Here is a 24781-nt window from a genome sequence, read left to right as displayed (position 1 = left end):
GCCGGCTCCCTGTCACTGACTCACGCATCCTTGGGCAGGACCCTAGTTTCCCAGGCCTGATCCCCTCGGCCTATTTTAAACCAAAGCATAACTGGCCCACAGTGGCCTTTGTCAGGATAGCAGCTGGGTTTCCTCGGAAGATTATGCTGAAAGCGGGGACTCAGCTGCCCAGAAGCCAGAGGAGCGGCCTCCGCCCAGCCGACTCTGCCTCGTCAGAGGCTGGGCCGTCCCAGGTGGGACCCTTTAAGGATGTTGCCTGATGACAGGCCTGAGCGATTGGTCCTGTAGCTACACATCCAAACTTCCTTCCCAGCCCCGCTCCCCCTTTTTTTTTTTTCACATAAGAGACTTAGATTTTACATCCCCCAAAAGAAAGTTTCTTTTAATATATGCTTTGGAAAATAATCAAATCTTATCCTGTCATCTCTCCCAAAGGGGGCGCCACCCAAGGGTCAGCAAGAGCCCTGCCTCCAGGCAGTGGTCCCTTTTCACAGACAAGGAGGAGCAGCCACCATCCCTGCAGTTCCACCCCCTCCCACCGAGGACAAAAAAGCAAAGAAAACCTTCATCCAAGAGTGCTGTGGACCCAGCAGGCTGGCGTGAGTGACAGAGGGCCAAGGCCCGGGCTGGGGAGGGTACAGAATGCTGGAGGGCTAGCTCCGTGCAGGCAGGGGGGCAGGATGGGGCCCCTGCTGTGGTCTCGGGACAGCCCCAGGTCACTGAAGGAGACTGCAGAGGGCAGCAGGGCAGGGACCCCAAGAGGCCAGTCACTGCGCCCACAGCGTGGAGGCGGAGACAATCCCCTCACTCCCAAGGAGAAGCAGGCCCGGAGGTACAGCGAGCCTGCATCTCCGAGCACCCCAGCTGGCTTGCCATGAGGTCCACACACTTGGAAAGCACAGAACAAGAGGTCGGGGAACTGGGAAGTCCGGGGCCTTGTTGTGGGTCCGCGTCTGTGGCCGGTGGGGGTGCAGGAAAAGCCTGGACCTTTCAGAACCTATTTCCCAGTTCCAGGAGCCCCTCAGAAGGTGCAGGGCCCACCCCAGGCATGAGATCACCAGTCTTCTCCTTGGAGTTGGGCCAGGTGCCGCCTCTTAGCCCGTCACTGCCATTCACAGAAAAGGGGGTTTGACTGCAGCAGCCTCTGGACTCCAGCAGGCTCCCCATCCCATCAGGCTAAAAGGAGCTTAAATATTCCAATGCCACCTCGTATACGAATTTATACTGTTCCTGAGAGGAGGAGAGAGGCAGACAGGGAGAAGGGAAGGCAGGAGAGAGAGGGAAAGGAAAGGAAAATGCATTTAGAGGTACGATTTTGGAACGAACTTTACCTACATCTGTGCTAACAGTCAGCTCAGAATTATCCGTGCAGATTCTGATTCAGTTGCTCTTGGGTGGGACTCAAGATTCGGCATTTCTACCAGGCTCCCATATGCTACTGCTGGTCTACACACCAGACTTTGAGGGGGACCCACTGAGAGTGGGTTAAAGACTCACATTAAAGTTATGTGTGGTCTGTCCCCATCATTGCACCAGGTCTTCTCATCGGGGGCTCTACCTGCCCAGTCTCTTTCCATCCCTTTCTCCAGTGTCCTATTCCAATACCGTATTCAAAAAATTAGCCTAAGTCAATTAGACTGGGATGGAACTGGATCCAAAACATAATCCACACTGTACAATCCAGAAGCCCTTCCCCTAAGCCTGGGTTAGTGGCACTTCCCTAAAGAACGGGCAGAGAGTAAAACAGAGTGGGGTGTATCAGGGTTAATATGTGGGCTGCCCTGCAGGAAAGAGAAGTTGGTGAGACTGGGAGCAAAGGATGTCGATTGTAGGTGATAAGTCACTGAGTGTTTTACTATTTGATGCTGGTTTCTTCCGGCACAGGGAACTAGGGTCACGCCCTGCCTGGGGGAGAACAGTTCTCGGGACACTCACCAGGGTCTCCACCATGTTGGACTTGTTGTTCCGCAGCGTTTTCACGATGTGGAACACATCAATGATGTTCTGCTGCTGGATCATCTCACACACGCTGCAGATGGCACAGAAGGTCCCGCTGCGGCCTCCCCCATTTCTAAACACAGGGGGAAGGGTAAGTCAGACTCCTTCGTGGGTGCCCCACTGGCATGGGGGAGTGACTACCTTGGCCAAGGTAAGGCATTGGCGAAAGCCCTAACCCGAGCCACATGTCAGGGTCTGTGTGCCCTGAACCTGCTGTGACCTTGGGTAAGTCACTCCTTGTCTGAGCTCCAAGTTTCCCATTCATGTAATGGAGGGGTTGGACTAGAGGACCCGGGAGAGTTCCGTTAGCTTGATGTTTCCTTGATTCTGTGAGCAGGTTATAGTCTCCATGGCACACCGACCCCAACCTTCAGGCCTTGTGGTGTCTTTATTCATGTGCCTGCATCCTTGTCCAAAGGGATGCTCTGGGTCCACCCACTCATCCAGTGAAGGCAGCTGAAGGTTGTGTATGATTTTCCTCCTAGTTTTCCCACCCACTAGGGACAGCCAGCCCAGGTGTTTGGGTGGGGGCCAGGCTGGGTCTGAGATACTGTGTCCTGAAGTGATAAGTCTCTATTTATACACCTGCGTAAGCAAGACCCTACAGCTCTGGAGAGTAGAGATAGAGAGTCCTTGGCAGGGCCAGCTCCCTGCCACTCCTTCTTTCTGAGCCTCCACATGTCATCTTCATGGAGACATCTCAACTCTTTACCGAGAGTCCCTTTTGGAATCTGCCTGATTCGGAACTCCTGGGCGTGTTGCCAAGAGTAACTAATGATTTCATGTAATGGTCTGTGTCTAAGGAACATCTGGATGAAACTAAGGCACTTGATCTCCCAGATGTTTTATCTATAGGACATCCAACGACCAGATGCTTCAAGTACAGACAATCGCCCTCATTCACTAGCCAGCGCCTGCATTTCAGGGTCTGTTTTGGTGACGGTGGCTCCCAGGGGTGCCAAGGTCCCTGTTGATAGAAGGACACCCCTGTGCTTTCCTTTGGTTCAAACTGCTGGTCACCTTGGACAGGGAAGAGAGGGATAAAAACCAATCACATAGGAAAGAGGAGGGAGGGTTCAGTATTTTCTGGAGCAAGAACAGCAGAGCCCAAGAGGAAGAGGCATCTCGGGCCAGTGGAGGGAGACCCTGGTGAGATGGGTGTGGCTCTGGGCTGAAGGAGAGCCCCCTGAGGGTGTGGGAGGGAACTGAAGGGAGCAGGGAACCAGCTGCCAGTTTCTGGGATGTGGGGAGAGCCAGCTCAGCCTGGCTGATGTCTCCCATCAATGAGACATGCAACACCTCATGGCATCTTCCTGGACTACAGTGGGCATCCCTTGGGAAGGGGGATTGCTACAGGTGATGGCCCTTGAGCTGTGTGTGTTGAACTTCGCTTTAAGCTCTGTGACTTTCTGACCTGCGTGTGCACCTCCTTTTAGAAAGAGAATAAGCTGGTTTTGAAAAGACAATTCTGAGGTCAGTAGGTGTTATTAATGCCTCCACTAACTCCACAAACAGTTATTCTGAAAAGGGGAAGTCTCTGGCCCAGTCTTCCTTAACACACCTTTTTAAAGAGGGGGTCCTCTCATTCATGTCTCCCCAATGACTTTAAGGTTCTAAGAAGCAAAGGGAATGGTTGTGAACCAGATGTTCCACACGAGCTGTCATCGCTCCCGGTTTGTTTTGGGTCTGAGGTCTCTAGGATCCTTCTCTTTATACTCCTATGGTGGACTTGGACACAGGCATTTGCATATTTGCTACCATGATATTGCAGATTTGTATGTTGGCAGATAAACTGTGTTTACTTTCTAAATATGTCACAAAGCCCCACAGAGCCTTACAATGACCTAATTCAGTGGATGAGTAAACTAAGGCTCATAAAATTAAGTGATTTCCGTGAAGACAGCTTGTCAGCCACAGTCCTCTAAGGGACCTGCCCTCCACCCTGCGTGATGACCTCAGGGTCTGTTTGACCCGGAACCCCTGCGCCCCAGCTATGCCTGTCCTAAGACAGGAGGTGAAGGTTCCATTTCACCTCAGTAATGGAAGTATGAACACAGCCGACCTGAGCCCACGGTGCCCTGGGAAAAGTGTTGCAGACACAGTGGATGAACCCCTTGGTTTACTCAGAGTGGGAGTGTGGGTTAATGGCTGGCATGTTAGCCTGGAGGCCAGTGGATTCTAATCAAAGCTCCTCTCTTAACTACTTGATGCCTCACCGCGACATGATAAAATCTACCTCACAGATGGAATGAGGTGACTCATTTTAACTGCCTGGCATTGAGCTCACTTAACCCATTCCCCTGTCCTCCTTTTCTTCAGGAAATGATAGAAGAGGGTTTAGTTGGTGGAACCCTCTTCATCCTGAGCCTTCTTGTGACTGGCAGGCCACATCCTGCTGGAGGGTGGGACTTACCTGCCTCCTGGGAGCATAGGGGTGTGGTCTGACCACACTCCATGTTTGGGGAAAGGCTACCAGGTTTTGCATCAGGAAAAATGTCACATAACATTAGTTCAGGGCAACCCCAGTCCATCGAGGGTTGAGATTCTTTGAATACACTCCCGTTGGCCTTTCAGGGATGTTGAGATGTGGTATAGCCAGGTGTGCCTAGGACTAGTGTTTGTGGCCAGCATCGTCAAGGCCGTCCTATCACCCACCACCCCGTGGCCCTGGAGATGCCTCCCTAGTACAGTACTCACAGGCAGTGGACCACGGTGCGTCCCTCCCGCCCGTCGTACTGCTCCTGCCACTTCTCCAGCCGCCGGACCACTTTGAGCAGAGAGCGCTTGGAGGGGGGCGTGTCCCGGTAGGCGGGCCAGCCAATGTACTGGAGGTGCTGGACTATACGGTACCCATCCTGAGGCTGAAAACAGAGAGGCTGTTAGGGCTGGTGCAGCATTGGGTGGAGGACAGACTAAATGAGGTCTCAGCCATGTCATCACGGGGAGTCACAGACTCTTTACCCATCTCTACACTGTTGTGCACACTGATTCTCCTGCCATGACTGCCCTGCACCCTTCTCAACCTGGAAAACTCCTACTCAGTCTTCAAAACCCAATTCAAACATTCCATTCCTCAGGAAAAACCTGCCCTCTCCCTGAGGTTCATGTGCCAGAATATGTCTCACTTTCCCACTAGATCAGTGATGGCGAACCTGTGACACTCATGTCAGAGGTGACACGTGAACTCATTTTTTTGATTGATTTTTCTTTGTTAAATGGCATTTAAATGTATAAAATAAATATCAAAAATATAAATCTTTGTTTTACTATGGTTGCAAATATCAAAACATTTCTACATGTGACACGGCACCAGAGTGAAGTGAGGGTTTTTCAAAATGCTGACACGCCGAGCTCAGAAGGTTCGCCCTCACTGCACTAGATGGTGAACTCTGAGGGCAGGAGCTGAGTTCTGGTCCCCTGGGCCCCAATAAAGGCCCGTGTCACTTTAGTCAGCCACCATTCCATAGGTTACTAATCTGCTCCCTTCCACCCATACTCCTCCACCCAGCCAGTGAGTTTCCTCTTGGAAGTGGCTCTTCTTCTTTTTGGTGTGGTTCCCAGGGTCTAGCCCAACGCTTACTGGATCCAATCAAAGGCTGCATCTACTGCCAAAACAGCGCGACACAGTGGGAAAGCGCTAATTTCTAAATGTTGTCTACATGGCAGCAAGTGTGTCAGGAAACAGGCAGATGGCAGGTGGGATGTCTCCCTGTGTGAACCTGTGTTGGAACCATGGCTGGAGCTGGCATTGGCAGAGGCATCGCTTCCCCAAGGACGAAATGATCCGAGAGTTCAGCCCGGACGCTCATTAGCGGCGGGTTCCTCTCCCACAGGCTCCATCTATTTGTGTGTGTGTGCGGTGGGGGAGAGGGCGGCGTGGGATGCAATGGCCGCCGCACGCTTACCCGAGCCATGTTGCAGATGCGGAATATTCTGTGGATGATGTCCTCGTCGATGTCTGCGGAGACGAACTCCACCTGGATGGGCCCGTAGCACCCGGAGGTCTTCTCAGGCCAGTACTGCATACAGAGCTGGGGAAGAGGCCACAGGGAGAGGCCGTGTGGGAGGGCGTTAGTCTCATGTATCACTAAGCCTTTCTTATCGTAGGCAGAACTCACTGGCTAGAGATGCAGAGTGTCATGTAGGAAATTAGACTCCGCTTCCCTATTGGGGAGCAGCCACCCATTTTGGGGTGTGTTGTTGAAAAGTCGAAGTTCTGAACACACAAACACTTTGCTGTGATGATTTCACACCATTTGCTAGACTTGCTGGGCCTCACTTTCCTCATCTGTAAAATGGGGAGAATGGTATTTACCTCGAAGCGCTGCTGTTAGACTTAAGTAGAACACTCCAAGGGAAGGGCAGGTATAACCTCTAGTTTTCTTTTCACTAATGTGAACCTCGGCAAACACTTCCCCATTCCAGGAAAACCTTTACAATCATTTCATGATCAGATCATGAACACTTTAGAATATATGTAAGCTTTGGCATCAGACATGCTTGGGTGCAAATCCAGGCTCTGCTCCTTACTAGCTGTGTGGCCCAGGCCTCAGTTCTCTAATATGTAAAATGGGGATAACTATGCTTACCTTACAAAAGGTGATGTAGCATGGTGTTGAGAGGTCTTGCCTGTGATCTTTCCTATTTTTCTGGAATTGTGAATCAGATCCTACAGCTGAGAGCAAAGGCGACGGTGGCCCCACAACCTAAGACAGTGTCTCAGCCAGAGATGGTTTTGCCACCCAGGGGACATTTGTCAATGTCTGGAGATACTGTTGATGGTCACACCTGGGGGTTTCTATGGGTATCTAGTGAGTGGAGGCCAGGATGCTGCTCAATATCCTCCAATGAGGGTATACCTTTCCCCCACCCAGGACTCTGGCCCCCAATATCAATAGTGCAGAGATTGAGAAACCATGGCCTAAGATCACAAGGGATTCCTTAGGTTTATAGTCTCATCAAGAAAGAGACAGACACTTCATTCTTCTCTATCTGTTAAGCCACCAGATGACTTCAGTTGGAAAAAGAACATTGAGATAGTTGGCAGGGGATGTGGCTCAGAGGGGCAAATGTGCTTCCTCAAATTCCTGCTTCCCAAGGATCATGGGGGTGAACTCTGTCCAGGTTTATAGGCCTCAGCATTGGGCACAGAAAAGAGCCAAGTTGAGGTTGTATGCTTGTCAGGGGCCACTCCAGCATGGACCCTCCACCTGGGGGTTGCCCAGAGGATGGAGCCAAGATTCACAAGACCCACCGAAGCCTCTGAGGGCCACTTGGTCTGCCACAGCCTACACCAGCTTGCAGACAGCAACCCAGTGGCCTCCTCACAGCTACCACGGATGCAGGATTTTCATGAAAGGGATCGATGTCCCTTTGTGGAGAGAGAGCAGTCACATGCAAAAGTGGATTTTCTCTATTCTTTCTCTCTCCAGAACTGGAACCAAATGGAAAAGCCAGGAGGAGGGAGGATGAAGGAGAGAGAAAGCACACATCTCCAAACATCCTAGCTGTGCAACCCAAATTCCGGTTCAGGGACAATATTGGTCACAGAATAGGCCACACCTGGCCAGCACCGATTCTGTCAGTAAAGTTTTATTGAAACACCGCTGTACTTCTTTGTTTATGTATTATTGTCTTGCGGTTGCTTTCGAGCTACAATGGCAGAGCTGAGCAGACCACATAGCCTGCAAAACCTAAAATATTTCCTATCTTGTCCTTCACAGAGAAAGTTGGCCGACCCCTACACTGTCAGCTTGTTCTGGGAATAAAGGAGATGGCGCATGTGAACAAACAGGCATGGCATAAGCACCCACTGAATCCCAGCGACTCACAGTATTATTGAGCCTATCAGTGCTCCACAAAATAACGATTATGATAATGCCTCACATTTAAAGCTGAAGGATTCTTCTTATCACCTGTCTGTAATAGTAAAGACCTAACGAATGGTGGTTGCTTTCCTGGCATCTCCACTGGGGGTTATCCGAGCATGTGTGTGGGTGGCTGTCACAGGGGCCCTGTGGCTGGACAGTCATCTGCTGAGCTGGGCGGTTATGACAGATCCACAATTTGACCTTCATTTCTCTTTGCCATTGGCTCTCCTGCCTTGTACCCTTCCCAAGTGGTGAGGGACCAGCACTGATAAGTCTGTGACTGGCCAGAGAAATCAGAACTCATCAGAACTTCCCATTAAAAAAATAATTGCCTTTATCATTTGCACTGAATTTGGCCTTGCCAGAAGTTGACCGTGATCCTGACATCAGGTACAGTGGTCCGAGGCATCAGGGAAAGTCCCCCCAATATTTTCAGTCTGGAGAGAATGTGGAATTATTTGTCTCTTTTAATAAGATTTCCAGACCAATTTCTCAAGCTAATAGGTTCTACTATGCCTCAAACAAGACTCCTACATTTGGGACACTTCCCTGCATTTGATTTTCCAGGTCACCCTCCCGTAATGCCTAGAGGGCTGGGGAAGTGTGTGGGGCCTTAATCCTAAATCAGAGCCATCCTTTCCCTTGAGTTCCCTCACTTGTGAGATGGCGGCAGCAACAGTGTGGGTGACGTGGCGTTTGAGCTGCCAAGGATCATCAGGGTCTCCCCACAGCTCAGGGGCCACACATAATCCAGCCCTGGGGACAGGAGGGAGGGGCGGGAGCCGAGTGTTCCCAGTGACCCTCTGGGGCTCAGAAATGATTCTCATCAACAAGAAATGTCCTCTGTGGTTTAGCTCAAGGCTGTCCTGGCCTCCAGCCGCTGGGGTTGTGCCTTGGTGGGCGCGGCCTTTCTGGCCATGTAGGCAGTGTAGCAAAAGGGCTCCCTGGGTTCAAATCCCAGCCCTGCCACTTTCTAGCTGAGTGGCTTGGCCAAATCTTTTAGCTTCTCCGAGTTATGAGTGGCTGTGGATCTGAATGTGTCTGCAAGTAGTGAGCACTCAGTAAATGTGAGCTACAATTATTAGGCAATTTGGGGGAGTGCCCCTCAAACAAGATGGATAAAGTGAAGTTTTTTTTTTTCTCCCTCCACTTAGTAGCTCTTAGGAAAATTTCTCTTTAAGATAATACCTAAAGGACTGCCCTTGTTAAAATTCCTGATCAACCAGCTTAGGGGAGCTGTGGGGACTGGACATGTTCTGCATGTCAAAGGAGAGAGACCTGTGGAATGTTCTGGAGGGGGACCCAGGAGATGGGAGAGGGAGGTTGGGATGCAGTGAAACGAAAATGAATCGATGTGTCATGTGACCCCCCTCCTAACCTAAATATTCAGCAAATTTATAATAATGTGCACAGTGCTCAATATGTATTGATTTCCTGTGGAAACCAGCGAGGAACTAAGCTTTCTTCCTGGGTGACAAAGAAACAAAGCAGAAACATATATGTGGTCTGAGGGCCAGACCACGAGCACGAGCATCAGCATTTTATAGAAATCTTGGGGGTGAGGACCCTGGAAATGGGGGGATTCAAAAGCCCACTTGACCCTCTGAAACAGCGGTTCTCAACCTGTGGGTCACGACCCCTCTGGCGGTCAAACGACCCTTTCACAGGGGTCTCACCTAAGACCATCCTGCATATCAGATATTTACATTACTATTCATAACAGTAGCAACATGACAGTTATGAAGTAGCAACGAAAATAACTTTATGGTTGGGTCACAACATGAGGAGCTGTATTTAAAGGGCCAGAAGGTTGAGAACCATTGCTCTAAAACCATGAGGTCCCCACTGACCTGGGGCCACATGTACACTCAGTACCACTTTGGCATTTTCTTCCTTAGATGGAAAACTGTCGAAATGGCTGTCTCCAAGAGTTGATTCACATCCTTTAGCCTAGAGCTGTGTTTGGCAAACCGTGGCTCGTGAGCCACATACGGCTCTTTGGCCCCTTGAATGTGGGTCTTCCACAAAATACCATGTGCGGGCGCGCACATACAGGGCGATTGAAACTTCATGGCCCATGCGCAGAAGTCTGTATTTTGTGGAAGAGCCACACTCAAGGGGCCAAAGAGCCGCATGTGGCTCGTGAGCTGCGGTTTGCCGAGCCGCAGTTTGCCAACCGCTGGCCTAGAGCCTGGACCAACAGCCTTTTTCCACCTTTCACTTCAGTATCTCCCTCCTTACCCAGCAGGGAGGGTGGTGCTGCCAGTCTGAGCGCTTCCTCACTTCAGACAGCAGGCTGTGCCAAGGACCACACCTGAGGGGAGCAAGCCCTGCTCGGATGCTGGTTAGAAACGGCCAGGCTTCCTCCAGCAAAGCAGAGCAGCTCTTGTTTACTGTCAGAACAAGTTAAACCAAGCGGAAGTCATGACGCCTGTGTGGATGGCCGGGAACAGCTGCCATATATTGTTCCACACGGTCTCCATGGCTGTGTGAGCCGTGCAAAGAGCAAGTTCATACGCGAACAATAACAAACACAAAGGCAGCTCCACTGTTAAACATCATCTGTTTTCACTGATGGACTCAGAAAGCTTGTTAGTCACTGATATAAATGTGCCCTGATGCATTGAACGGAAACTAGCATATGTCCTATTTGGGGAATAAACAACTTTAAAGCACATTTCTGTACACCTTAGTCTGCCTTTTGTTAATTAAATAATACTTTCACAAAACGGAAAAGCCAAGGAATATACAACTTCAGAAATTAAAGGCTTACTTGTCAAGGTCCCTCTAATCCACAGAGCAGGGTGGGTGGGGTGGGGTCGGGGGAACCTGGCCCAAGCCACCCAAGATGAAGTGAATTAGTATTTTTAAGAGAAAAACAGAAAAGACCCACCTGAATTGATTTTAAAATTCAGGTTCATGATTATAAAATTCCTTTAAATAGGTTTGATAAGGCGTCCAAATCAAATAATTGGTTTCAATACTGTGGCCAGTTAAGGAAGACAGATGGTGCGTGAAGCAGTGGACACAAAGCAAGGGACAGAGAGAGGCACATGGGCCATAATCATAGTGACCCGCACACCCCTCCTCCATGCAGCCTCTCCATGGTCGGACGGGTGAACAGTAGAGTCTCCATCAGGGTTGGAAACTGACTTATGACAGCTGCATCAGCATGCATTTCCAGAAAGGAAGGGGGGCCGCTTAGGAAAAGGGTGGGTGGAAGGCAAAGGCCAGGGCATGTTAGAAACAGGTAGGAGAGAGACAACTGAGATATGCAACTTAAGAATGGATCAATTTTTGGCTTCTAGTCAAGATGGAGGTGTAGGTAAACAAGGTATGAGAATCCTCCCATAACCACATCAAAAATACAACTAATCTTCAGAACACCCATCATTCAGAACCACCTGAAATCTGGCTGAATGGAAGTCCTACAACTAGGGAATTAAAGAAGCCACATCGAGCCTGTAGGAGAGGTGGAGGTGCTGAACGGGCAGGTCCCACACCCATGTGTGGCCTATTTTAATCTGGAGGGATACCTTGGCTGTGGAGGTACCCCTGAGAAGTGAGGGGTCCCAGCCCCACACCAGACCCCTCATCCCAGGCTTCCAGTGTTGGGAAGAGATGTCTTCACAAATTCAGGCTGTAAAAACCAGCAGGGGTTGTGGCTGAGTGACACCTCTTAAAGGGCCTGCACAGGGACTTACTCAACTCCCTTCCTCTGAGCTCCAGTGCTGGGGCAGCAGCTTGAAAGGAAACAGGGACATACGGGGAGGAACTGAATTGTCTGACATCAGGGCAAGAGCTGGGAGGCAGCTTTCTCCCACATAGAAGTGCTGGCAGAGGTCACTGTTCCTATGCTGAGACCTCCCCTGTCACAGAGTTGACTGGCAGATACCATATCTGAGTCTCCATCAACCTGGTTCACACTGTTCTCACCCTTCCCCACCCCCCCGCCCATCCCCCACCCCGGTGATTCCCTGAGACCCTGCCCCACCCAATTTTTGGGCTCATCCAAACCCTTTCCAGTGGCTTTTCCATACTGCTTTGGACTTTCCTAAACTCTCTCAAGTTGCTGCTAGCCTCAGGGTGTTCTGTACCTCTTGCTATGTAACCCCAGGCCTGGCACTAGCAGCAGCCAGTCTTGGTTCACAGCTTGGCCTCTTCTGGGCACCTCCAAGCCCAATACATGTAGCAGCCATCTGCAGATCCCTCAGTATTATGCCAGGTGGCCTCCAACAGGGTACAGGCAGGGTACATCTTGGGAGGCCGCAGAGCTAGTGCACCTGGTGGTCAGCTTCAGACCACACCAGATTACAGTCCTACCACATCCACAAGTGAAACACTCAAGAAGTGGACTCGGTGAGCACCAAAGCCCCACTGAAGCAAGTCTTGCTCCATAGGGTCGACACCTGCACGTCAGGTCTTTCACTGTAGTTGCAGCTGGCCCTCCCAGCCAATTGGCCTGGGGATCAATACTTCCCAGCAACACCAATAGCCATCAAGGCTCAACTACAACAGGACAGTGCACACAGCCCACACAGGGGTGCACCTGGAGTGCCCAGCTCAGGTGACTGGGGATGCTGTGCCACTGAGACTTACAGTACACCTACTACACAAGGCCACTCTACTAAGTCCCTGGAGACATAGAAGTTCTACCTAATACATAGGCACAAACACCAGAAAGCAGCCAAAATGTGGAGGCAAAGAAACATGTCACACATGAAAACTGGAGAAATCTCCAGAAAAAGAACTAAATGAAATGGAAGCAGGCAAACTACCAGATACAAAGTTCAAAACAATGGTTATAAAGATGCTTAAGGGACTTAGTGAGAATTTCCACAGCATGAAAAAGGACTTGGGAACCATAAAACACAACCAGTCAGAAATGAAGGATGCACTAACTGATATGAAGAATAATTTATAGGGAATCAACAGTAGAGGACACTGAGGATCAAATCAGCAATTTGGAATATGAGGAAGCAAAAACACCCAATCAGAACAGCAAAAAGAAAAAAGAATCCAAAATTATGAAGACAGTATAAGAAACTTCTGGGACAACTTCAGGTATACCAACATTCACATCGTGGAGGTGCCAGAAGGAAAAGAGGGAGCAAGAAATTGAAAACCTATTTGAAAAAATAATGACAAATTTCCCCTGCCTGGTGAAAGAAATAGACATACTCTGATCCTCCTCCTTCCACTTATAAGGATCCTGGATAACTCAGAACAATCTACACATTTCAAGATGCCTAACTTCATCACATTTGCTAAGTCCCTTTTATCATGTAAGATAACACATTAATGGGATTAGGATGTGGACATCTTTTGGGGGGCATGATTCCGCCCACCACACAGCCACACCCCAGAGCAGTCACAGAGGGTCTCCTGAGCTTTCTAAACAACGTGGTGGGTGTGGCATGGCCATGAAGAGGGCTTTCTTCTGTTTCTAACCCCTTCCCCCACAACTCTGGTCTAACCATAGAGGCCATTAAAGATGGACAAGCTCTTGTCAACGCTATTGGGGGTGACTGAAAATGTTCTTTCTGGTGTACCCATCAGAAACCACAGTGTCATTTACTGGATGTTGTGGTTCTGGGATTTTGCCCCACTAATCTGGCCATAGGCCTTTGGAGTCCCACAGAGCTAGAAAAGCCTCTAAGGTTGAATGTAGTTGCTTTGAGAGTCTTTACCTTGAGCCCCACCTATTCATAATTATCTTTGCACGACAGCCATTGTGGAGAACAGAAGAGTAGCTGTTGCTGGGGATGGATGGATGACTGAATGAAGTAATATTGGATTCTAAGCAGAGGCTGGCAGATCTGGCCAGCAGTGCAAGACAGCGAAGCACTCAGATCTCTCATCCAGTTCTCAACTTTATTTGCTGCAACTTATAGATACACCACCAACATGAGCCCCTATAGTCCCTAAACCACAGGATGTGGCATTGGTTTTCTTGGGAGCAATCTGATGTGCCTGGGACCTGGGGCTGCCCTGTTGGTGTTGCTGTGATGGCTGAAGCTACAGGCTGCCTTGGCACAGGCACCCTGGCAGATAAATGCTAGTGCCGCTTCAAAGAACACCCCTCCAGGTGCTGAGGGCAGCTTTTCTGATGCTCACGCTGTGTCATTGTTTATTTTCGCCAGGTGCCCAGCTGTTGTGGTGATATTTATATCAGTAAGTGCTCTATTCATCTACCAATTTCAGGGGATGCTTGCCAGCTGCGTATGGCAGCCAACCTCGGGGAACGTCTGAGCCTGATTGTTTGCATTTAGAGAATCAGTCCTCAAAGGCTGTATCAACATCTGGGGCTGAAAGATCTTCTTCATCCAGGGCCTGCCCTGAAAGGGGAAGCTACAGTCAATGAATGACCTTGACCTTTGCTTCTCTGTGTGTCCCAAAGTGAGGCTCTTTGAAAATCCTCCTCTGTGCCTGAGATCTGGTTTTGTAAAAAATAGATCTAGAGACATAGAAGCGTGGCACAGACTGTAGAATCTCAGAGGGAAGGTGGGCGTGGGTGGGTGGGAAGAGATTAATCAAAGAACTTATATGTATATATGCATAACCCATGGGCACAGATAATAGTGTGGTGAAGACCTGGGGGGCAGCGGGTGTAGAGTGTAGGGTGTAGGTGTAGGCAGTGATGGCGAACCTTTAGAGCTCGGCATGTCAGCATTTTGAAAAACCCTAACTTAACTCTGGTGCCGTGTCACATATAGAAATTTTTTGATATTTGCAACCATTTGCCACCATAGTAAAACAAAGATGTATATTTTTGACATTTATTTTATATATTTAAATGCTATTTAACAAAGAAAAATCAACCAAAAAAACGAGTTCGCGTGTCATCTCTGATACGCGTGTCATAGGTTTGCCATTACTTGTGTAGGGGGTCAATGGGGAAAAATGAGACATCTGTAATACTTCCAACAATAAAGATAAAACAACAATAAACACACACACACACACACACACACACAAAATGGATGTTGGGAAAAGGGAACAGTACACAGGCTTTCACTGGTTCTATTCTGCTCATGGGCTCATGCAGCAGCATTCACTCACTGTTTTACTTTTTCAGGCAAAGAAACCTGGCGGTGATACCTTCTGACTCTGGAACCCTGCAAGAGTCTTTGTTTTATGGAAATTGGTTTAATTTCATGGTTATCTCAAATTCCAACCATCTGTTGTTTGGGCCCAACCCTTGGGGTCATCCATTTTTCTCTCAACTTCCATATTTTGTTGGATCTATCTTATATACCTAGAACCCACTCCATTGCTACCACGGAGGTTGAGGCCACCATCTCCTGTCGCCTGGACTATTGCCGAAGTCCCTCTCTGTTCTCTCTGCTTCCACTCTTAGCAGCCACCCTCCCCCTCCCCACACCAACAGTCTATTCTCAACACAGCAGCCAGAGGGTTGCTTTTTAAAAAACTTTGAGTTACTTTTTCAAGTCACTCCTTTCTGCAAAACCTGTCAGTGGCTCCTCATTTCTCTCCAAGTAAAACCCAAAACTCTCCCTAGGAGCCTCCCCAGGCCTTCCGTGACCTGGTTCTGCTGTGTCTCTGTGTCACCTGCTGCAGCTGTGCCCACACTCACCCTGCTCCAGTCTCAGTGGCCTCCAAACTGTTCCTCAAATGGGCCAGGCCATGCCCCCCATAGGCCTTGGTGTGGGCTGGCCCTCAGCCTGGAATGCTCTTCCTGAGATGCTCATGTGGCTCGTCCTCTCACTCCTCCAAACCTCCCCTCGAATGAACTTCTCCATAGGGTGCACCTGGGTCACTCTATCACAGCGGCATCCTGTGCTTCAAACTAGCCTTCCGATCTTCATCAGCCTCTCATTTTTCTTTTCCCATCCATGTACCTTCTAACATGCAATTGAGGACACTATAGAGTGTGTGCTGTTTGTTGTCTCCCTGCTTTAGAACAGAACTTGCATGAATATTTCACAGATCTCCATCAAATATTCCAAAAATTTATATAAAACCAAGAGACCCAGGATAGCTGCAGAAATACTGAGAAAGAAGAATGAAGTTGGAGGAATCACAATACCAGATATCAAACTATACTATAAAACTACTGTAATCAAAACAGCCTGGAACTGGCCCAAGAACAGGCCTATAGACCTATGGAACAGAACAGAGAGCTCAGAAATTGACGCATGCCAATATGGCCAATTACTATTTGACAAAGGTGGTAAAAGCATACAATGGAGTAGAGATAGTCTCTTCAATAAATAGTGTTGGGGAAATTGAACAGGTATATGCAAAAAAAAAAAAAAAAGAAAAAAGAAACTAGTCCAGCAATTTACATGCTACACAAAAATAAAATGGATAAAAGACTTAAATTTAAGTCATGAAACCATAAAAATCCTACAAGGCAATAAAATCTCAGACATCTCTCATAGCAGTATTTTCACCGATACATTACCTAGGGCAAGGGAAACAAAGGGGAAAATTAACAAATGGGACTACATCAAACTAAAAAGCTTCTGCACAGCAAAAGAATCCATCAACAAAATGAAAAGGGAGCCTACTGTATGGGAAAACATATTTGCCAATGATGCATCTGGTAAGAGTTTAATTTCCAAAATATACAAAGAATTCATACACCTCAACATTAGGAAGGCAAACAATCCAATTAAAAAATGGGCAAAGGACCTGAATAGACACTTTTTCAAAGAGGACATACAGATGGCCAATAGATACATGGAAAAGGCTCAAAATCACTAATCATCAGAGAGATGCAAATTAAAATGACAATTAGGTATCATCTCACACCTGCCAGAATGGCTACCATCAATAAATCAAACAAGTACTGGAGAGGATGTGTAGAAAAGGGAACCCTAGTACACTGCTGGTGGGTATAGTCACTGTGGAAAATAGCATGGAATTGGGTCAAAAAATTAAAAATGTAACTGCCATTTGACCCAGTGATCCCACTTCTGGGACTATATCCTAAGAATCCCAAAGTACCAATCAGAAAGAATATATGCACCCCTATGTTTATAGCAGCATTATTTACAATAGCCATGATCTTGAAACAACCCAAGTGCCCATCAGTAGAAGAGTGGATTAAAAAAAAGCTGTGGTCCATTTACACAACGGAATACTATGTGGCTGTAAAAGAGAAGGATCTCTTACCCTTTGAAACAGCATGGAGGGACCTGGAGAGTATTATGCTAAGCAAAGTAAGGCAGTTAGAGAAAGACAAATATCACACGATCTCACTTATAAGTAGAATCTAAAGAACATAATAAACTGGTGAACAAAATAGGGCCAGAGGTATGGAAGTAGGAAACAGAATAACAGTCTCAGTGTGTGTGTGTGTGTGGGGGGGGGCGGGGGGCAGGAGGGGTGCTGGAGGAGATGACAGGAAGAGATTAGCCAAAGAACATACATGCATAACCTATGGACACAGAATAGAATGGGAAAGGCCTGGGGTGGGGCAGGGGTTGGGTGAGGGGGGCAAAAAGGGAGAAAATGGGAGACATCAGTAATACTGTCAACAATAAAATTTAAAAAATTCCATGAAAAGAAAATGAATAGAAGTTGCACGAGAGATGGGAGTTTTCTGCTTTCTTCCTATGTCTCGCTCAAGGATGCATTCCAGCACCCAGAACAGCGTCGGGCAAACAGCAGATATTCAGCTAACAAGGTCGAATGAACAAGCGGAATCTGTCCGGAATGTCTCTTGGGTGTGACTTGTCTCACGCCCAAGTCACACTCCTTTCCCTTCTGTAACCTGCGCCTCTCTTGGTCTCCCCAACCTTCCTGCTCCCTCCCCAGCTCCTCCCCTGCCTTCCCCACTGGGGCCAGTCACATCCCCAGACGCCTGATGACCCAGACTGGAACCCTGTCCATGACTACTTCTCATTCACCTCCACATCCACCTGGTCCCAAAACCTGGGCACTTCAGCTTTGGCAGTGTTTCCACATCCAGCCTCTGTTCTCCCGCCTCCTGGTCACCTGCTCAGCCAGATAATCCCTTTAATTCTGCACATTGGCAACACCCTCTGCCCCAGTCTCCCAGTTTCCAGATTTTTCCTTGTTTTTTTTCTCTTCACTGGTTCCCAGACTCAGCTTTCTAACAGGAACTCTGTCACACCACTGCACAATCTCTCAACATCTCTCCTCCCTGTACAGTATTTTCAATCCTGTATTCCTAGGAACCCCAGGGGTTCCACAAAGGTACCCAGATTAGGTGACTCTCTGAGAGGAATCTGGAGAAACTAAAAGAGCAGGTGGGTGAAGCTCTAGGCCCCCTGCCCCCACTTCAATGCTAGCAGGTCTCAATCATACCTCCTCCAGATATTGGGCTTGCATGGAAACTTCTAATCTGAAGAAAGGATTCTGTTGCATACAAAATAAAAGTCTTCAAAACAACCACCACTTACCTTGCTGCAGGCCAAGGCCCAAGCTCCTTACTGGGTGGGCAGCCCTCTGCAAGCTGGGCCCTGGCGCTTTCTAGCATCACCACCTTCTCCTGCTGACACACCCTGGGGCCCAGCCACACTGCACAGGAGCTGTGAGCTGCTCTGTGGACAAGCCTGCCCACATTCACCCCACCCTGCCTTGGCCCCAGCTGTTCCTTCTGCCTGGAATGTCCTTTCCCAGTGACTTCATCCCCCACAGCCGCATCTCTGCTGCCTTCCTTCAAGGCCACAGTCGCCTTCCTTTGAAGCCTTCCCTCACCCTGTGGGCAGAATTAATTGCTCCCCGTTCCCCGCGCACACAGCACTTGCCGCTGACCTCTATTATAGCGCTGCCCTGTGTGGTGGGACAATTTGCTCATCTGTCTCTGTAGCCAGACTGTGAGGTTGAGACCACAGCTCGGACCAGCTTTATCTCATTCCCACACAGGTGCACTGCGTTACTGCGAGTTTCCTTCAGGAAGTGAGAGGACTGCTTTTGAAAACCCCAGAGGAGGTGGCCAGTCTCCCCTCCTCTACCCAGGAGTGGCTGCCCTGCCATGGGATGTGGGTTCTAGAAGCTGTCTCAGAGAGGTGCTGTAGGCACATGATGCTTGGAGCCCTCAGACCCAGAGGGGCAAGGCATGAAGCCTGCTGGACATGAGGGCCACCTGTGACAAAGCCTGGGCTCGGTTTGGAGGTCAGTGGGCAAAGGGTCCAAGGTGCAAGCCCCAGGCTGTCCCGAAGGCTGCGTTGTGGAGGGGGTAGGGTGGGGTTGTGGCCAGGATATTCTGCAGGGCTGGAGACCCTCAGAGCTGGGGGCGGGGGGTCGGGGGGCGGTGGAAGCCTCCTCTGTGAGCTCTGTATGACTCAGAACAAGGCCCTAACTAGAGCCTGGGGAACGGAGCACAGAGTCAGGCTGGGCGGTGCGGGGCCAGACAAAGCCCGCACAAGTGGGAGTCAATACTGGGATATGGAGGGCCCTGGGGTGCAGGGCCTGCCAGGAGGTGCCCTGCAGAAGCGGAGTGGGCTTGCTTGGTGCTCACAGCCCCCGTGCCCATCAGACGGCAGCTCGGTGGGGCAGAGGCCCACTCTGCTGGATCTCAGGACTCTCCCTCCAACTCTAGGGCACGGCTGCCCTGACGCACCTGAGCACCTAGGGCAGTGCTGGGCCTCCTCCTACCTGGGCAGTGTCCATCTCATTCAGCATCACCACGGAGGAGCAGTTATAGTCGAACACCAGCCTCCAGAAGTCCGCCACGGTGTTGGGTAGAGGGTGCTGCGTGACCACGAAGGCCGCGGGCTGCTTGTGGCTCTGCAAAGGAACGACACAGGCTTCATAAATTACGCCCATCAGCGATGTTCTAATGCTGATGAGGCCCAGATGGTGTCAGAGGCCCCGAGCCTGCAAATAGGTTACACAAAGCACCTGGCCATTCTGTTATCTCTGGGTGCCCTGGCAGCAAAGGGGCGCCTCATAATGAACTCATTCTCCAAAATAGGACATTTCATTAGGAAAGTGTCACTTGGATGGGGATTATCCAAATAAATTTTTTGTGTCTTGGAGCTCAGCAAATAATCATCATTTTACTCCGAAATGAAAGGTTCTGGATGCAGATTTGCTTCTCTGCCGACCAAGGTTCCTCTTGGGATAAGTGGGATATCCGTGTCCCTTGCCCAGAATCCTGTAGGAGGAGTTGGCTAAGCCCGTGGCAGAGAGCATCCTGAGGGCCTTCTATTGCAGGAGGCTCATCCTGCCAAAGGCTGGAAGGAGGGCTGAGCTGGGCCGGTGGAAGATGGGCACTAGAGTGTCCAGTGGAGCAGGGAAAGGTTCCCATGTTTTAAAATCAGGCAGACCTGATTTCAAACCCAGCTTTGCCGCTTGTACATTATGTCATCCATCCATCCATTCATCCATGCATTCACCCATCATTCACTAATCCATGCAATCATTCATCCATGTATTCACCCATCTATGCATCTATCCACCCGTGCATCCATGCATCCATGCATCCATTCTTTCATTCATCCATGCATCCATCCAGCCATGCATTCATCCATGCATTCACTCATCCATGCATTCATTCATCCATGCATTCACTCATCCATGCATCCATCCATGCATTCACTCATCCATGCATTCATTCATTCATGCATTCACTCATCCATGCATTCATTCATCCATGCATCCATCCAGCCATGCATTCATCCATGCTTTCATTCATATGTGCATCTATCCATTCATCCATGCATTCATTTATCCATGCATTCATTCATTCAGGCATCATTTGCAAAATGACTTTTTTTGGTGCTAAGCACTGGCAAGTTATTAGATCTCTCCAAATCTTGGGTTCTTCATCTAGAAAATGGGAATCATAACTCCAAATGGATGATGTCCTACATATTGAGTGAGATTTGCCTGTGAAAGACCAGCAAGCAAGAACCAAGCTGTGAGCCCGCTGTCAGGGCAGACACACTCCTGACTTGGTTCTTCAACCTTGGCACGGGCATTGTGGGATATTGTGTTGGCACACTGACACCCAGTACTGGTCTAGCAAACAAACAAATTCAGCCCCATAGTCAGATGGGGAAACCGAGGGCCAGAGTAAATGGCCTAGGGGAGTCTGGACTACTCCTGAAGCTTCGACAGGGCTCTATTTATTACAGTTCCCTGAGAGAAGGTGCTTGGAAAGATTGGGAGCTTCTCTGCCCCACCAGTGGTCTGTGAAAACTGAGAAATAACCCATGTTTGCAACGAGTTCTCCTGGGAGCTGGTTCTTGTTGGAGTCCCAGTTGTTTTCAGTGGAGTCAGGAGTCAGCAGGAAGGTGGGGAGAGGAGAGGAGCTCGCCTATCCCAACCAGGTGAAGACCCTGCCAACGAGATTACCCAAAGCACCTGTCCATTCTGTGCTCCCTCAGTGTGCTTGTGGCAAAAAAAGAAAAAAAGAAGCCGTGTAATTGTGGATGCCACCTGTGCACTAAGGGGTCCTGTCTTCTAAGGGCCTCTTCCTGGTCAGTGTTATGGCCAGAGGAAGGTCTGGGAGGGCAAAATAATTTCCCCCAAAGCTGCACTCTAGCTGCAGACAGCATGTCTTTGGGCCACTGGCAGCCACGGAAAAGAATCCAGGCTTTCAGAGTAAAAAAATTGGTTCAGACTCTGACTCCATCGTTTCTTAGCTAGTTGGCCTGGAAAGAGTCATGGAAATACCCTGACACTCAGGGCTCATCCAGAAAATGGGGATGATAATAGGCAAATGAGGAGTGAGACGGTGTAAGTCCAGGGCCCGACGCGCGCCCAGCACTCGGTGAATGTTAGTTTTCTTCCCTTTCCCCGTCTCTCTGATAAATGCTCTATTAGGCCAGCACACCCGACAAAGCCTTATCTGAAAATATGTTCGAGATCCATGCTCCTGCCAGGTTTCAGGGATCGGCCAGCAATCCATTTCATGGATAACATCATCCTTTACCAGGGAAACATTAAAAATTAACCCAGAGGACTTCATATTTTTCTGCTGGGAGCGAAGCTGCTATGGTTACCAGATAAAGCACAGACTGAGCTAGAATACAGATAAGGACCTTTTCTTTTTCTTTTTTTGTAAGAAAGGCAAAGGCCCCAGTGATGGCTCACCGGAGAACTGCCCTGCGGACAAAGAGAATACGATCAGCCTCAGAGCTGGCTTGGCCGAAGGCCTGTGTCTCCAGGCAGCGTCTAACCTACTAAGTGGAGGCCAGGAGCATGTTTGATCCTTGCTTGGATGAGGCAGGCAGGGAGAGGCAGCCATGACAAGTGGAAGACAAATCTAGGAGAAATTGGAAGTGCAAGTGGACCCCCAGGCTCCACATTTTACCACACACACACACAAACATATATACATATGTACATATGCACACACCTTGACTTTGGAATGCTCTAAGCCAGGGTGGGCAAACTTTTTGACTCGAAGGCCACAATGGGTTCTTAAACTGGACCGGAGGGCCGGAACAAAAGCATGGATGGAGTGTTTGTGTGAACTAATATAAATTCAAAGTAAACATCATTACATAAAAGGGTACGGTCTTTTTTTTCAATAGTTTTATTCATTTCAAATGGGCCGGATCCGGCCCGCGGGCCGTAGTTTGCCCACGGCTGCTCTAAGCCCATGGTCGGTAAACCGTGGCTCGCGAGCCACATGCGGCTCTTCGGCCCCTTGAGTGTGGCTCTTCCACAAAATACCACGTGCGAGTGCGCACGTACAGTGCGATTGAAACTTCGTGGCCCATGCGCAGAAGTCGGTATTTTGTGGAAGAGCCGGTATTTTGTGGAAGAGCCACACTCAAGGGGCCAAAGAGCCGCATGTGGCTCGCGAGCCGCGGTTTGCCGAGCCACAGTTTGCTGACCACTGCTCTAAGCCAGTGGTTCTCAGCCTTGGCTGCACATTAGAATCACCTGGGAATTTTTAAAAATCCTGATTTCTGGGCCTCATCCTCCAGAAATTCTTTCTTTGTTACTAATGTTGCCCCACCCCATAACAAAGAAACAGGAGACAGGGCCCTTATCAGACTAGTCATGCCCCCTCCATGCTCCCTTTGCTGCCTCCCACCGCACTGACTGCGTGCCTACGAGGTGCCACCCTCATTCTTGCCTCTGCGCAGGAGTGGTCTGGGAACCTGCCTGGGCGCTCCTGCAGGGCAGAACCTAGGTCTTCACCGCCTTGTGCTCCCAGGGCCCACAAGGCCTGGCACGTCCAATGTTTCCAACACTGAACTCAAGGTGGAGAGTCGGCCTGTCGGCAGCAGGAGGGGGACTAGGCAGGCTGTGGCGTCGTGGGAGCCACTTTAAGCTTTTGGTCCATTCTTTCCAGACTCTTTATGGGAGCAAAGAGCCAAGAGCACAGCTTATACATGGGTTTGGACAAGAGCCTTCAGGGGAGCAAAGGTCCTCGGGGCCAGCAAGATCAAACGCAAGGAGAGAATGCCCGGGGAGGGTGGCCAGGGCCCTGGGTCCAGGCACCTCCACCTGGGGGGAGGCTTTCCCCTAGAGACCAGCAGGAGCGCGCCCCGAGGCTCAGCTTACATCCATCAGGGCTGCGTTGATGTAGTTGCTGGACTCTCCGTCCACGGAGATGAGGAAGGGCAGGCAGCGGTCCAGAGGCAGGACATCCATGCTCCGGTTCTTATCGTGGTTCCGAGGCAGGAGCCCGATGCTGCAGTCCTCGGGCCGGACGTGGGGCGTCACGATGTTGAGGGTCTGTGGGCGCAAAGGTGGACAGACAGACACAGCTCAGATGAGCGCCCGGAACCGAGGGGCAGTGATGTGCAAAGCCAGCCTCCCCCCATCTCCATCCTCCCAGCTGGGCCCTCCCGTGCCTTTCCCAGGACGGGCTCTCTTCTGCGGCGATTCTATCATCTGCGGGCCTCTCCAGCCCTGCGCGCCGAGAGCCCCTTCCAGGGGCTGTGACACCGCCACGCTGCCAGGGCTCAGGGGCTCCGACACAGCTCCCACCTCCTGCCAACCAGCTGAGCTAAGCTGCTCATCTCAGCCAGCGCTGCACTAAAGGGCGGGCCAGCGAGGAGGCCGTAAGGTGGGGGCGGAGATAGGAAACCCCTAATGAGGGTTAAATATCCCCTAAAGTGTCATCGAATGGGGGACAGAGTTTTTCCAGCATGCCTCTCAGAGAGAGAGCGGAGAATGGAGATGCCTGGATGAGCTGCGCAGGGTGGGTGAGACCCCGGGGGTTGGGGCGCGTGTCTGGAGAATTTCAGGGCTTGTGCTCTGCAGAGTAAGTCTTGCACGTACGGGGCCAGCGCTGAGCGGCCCAGCCAGTGACTAGCTGTGCCCCTACCTGAAATTCGTCTTTGATTTGGCTGGAGTTGGTCTGGGGGTCCAGTCTGCTGATGTTGTAGTAGAGGGAGCGGAACTCGCACACAGGGATGGCTGTGTTGCCGCAGAGGCACGCTTCCAGGATGGCGTCGTGCACAAACACGTACTGCTCCTGCAGAGGGAACAGGGCCCGGTGAGAGCAGCCGCTGGGACTTTGGTGTCCACACTGCACGCTGTGGCTGTGGGGGGGGCGTGACCAACACCACAGAATCGCTACTTTCCGTCCTAGAACCGGGAGGCCAAGCTTCCAGGTGTTTTGGTGGCTGCCTGCGCTGCGGTGACTCTTGTCCCTTTGTGAGACTGAACCGCACAGTCACTGATAAACGTCAGACACGGTGGACGTGCTGCAGCAGGTGCCCTTGGTGTCCTGCCCGTGTCCCCTCAGCGGTCACCGTGACCTGCTGGAGGCTGCTGATGCAAGTGCCCGGCATTCAGGCCGAGGGCTTTTCCTGGTCCCAGGGGCACCGCTGAGCTGCGTGCAGGGTGAGCCCGAGGGTGGAGAGTTGATGCCCCAGGAAGGAGCCTCCAGCGATGCCAGGTGGAGAGTAGGGGGACGAAGACCTAGGTCCCCCTCTCCTCGGTGGGTCACTTGGAAGAGTGTGCTCCCCACTATCTCAGAGCCCCCAGGGCTGGTTCCAGGTGTA

General features: G+C 50.2%; 1 protein-coding gene and 1 long non-coding RNA gene across 10 annotated transcripts in view; one reads left to right on the top strand and one right to left on the bottom strand.

Annotated features, from left to right (window-relative positions):
• Nucleotides 1-361: 361 nt before the first annotated feature.
• PTPRT (protein tyrosine phosphatase receptor type T) overlaps nt 362-24781 on the bottom strand; it is a 943168-nt gene continuing 918748 nt past the window's right edge. For all 9 annotated transcript variants that reach the window (XM_081096943.1, XM_081096945.1, XM_081096948.1 and 6 more), the window contains 7 exons: nt 24100-24249; nt 23331-23504; nt 19461-19592; nt 5904-6029; nt 4696-4859; nt 1936-2071; nt 362-1230 (listed from right to left, as the gene is read on the bottom strand). In XM_081096943.1, the coding sequence (XP_080953069.1) occupies nt 1177-1230; nt 1936-2071; nt 4696-4859; nt 5904-6029; nt 19461-19592; nt 23331-23504; nt 24100-24249 (936 nt within the window). In that variant the 3' untranslated portion in view covers nt 362-1176. The remainder of the gene's footprint in view (nt 1231-1935; nt 2072-4695; nt 4860-5903; nt 6030-19460; nt 19593-23330; nt 23505-24099; nt 24250-24781) is intronic.
• On the top strand, nt 5919-7609 carry LOC308523217. Its single transcript, XR_013996312.1, has 2 exons — nt 5919-6010; nt 7431-7609. It is a non-coding gene; the product is annotated as an uncharacterized lncRNA (long non-coding RNA).

The sequence above is a fragment of the Myotis nattereri genome (genome assembly GCF_964212035.1).
Source record: "Myotis nattereri genome assembly, chromosome: 8".
NCBI lineage: Eukaryota > Metazoa > Chordata > Mammalia > Chiroptera > Vespertilionidae > Myotis > Myotis nattereri.
Note: the sequence above shows the minus strand (reverse complement) of the source record. Positions and strands in the feature narration are given on the sequence as shown.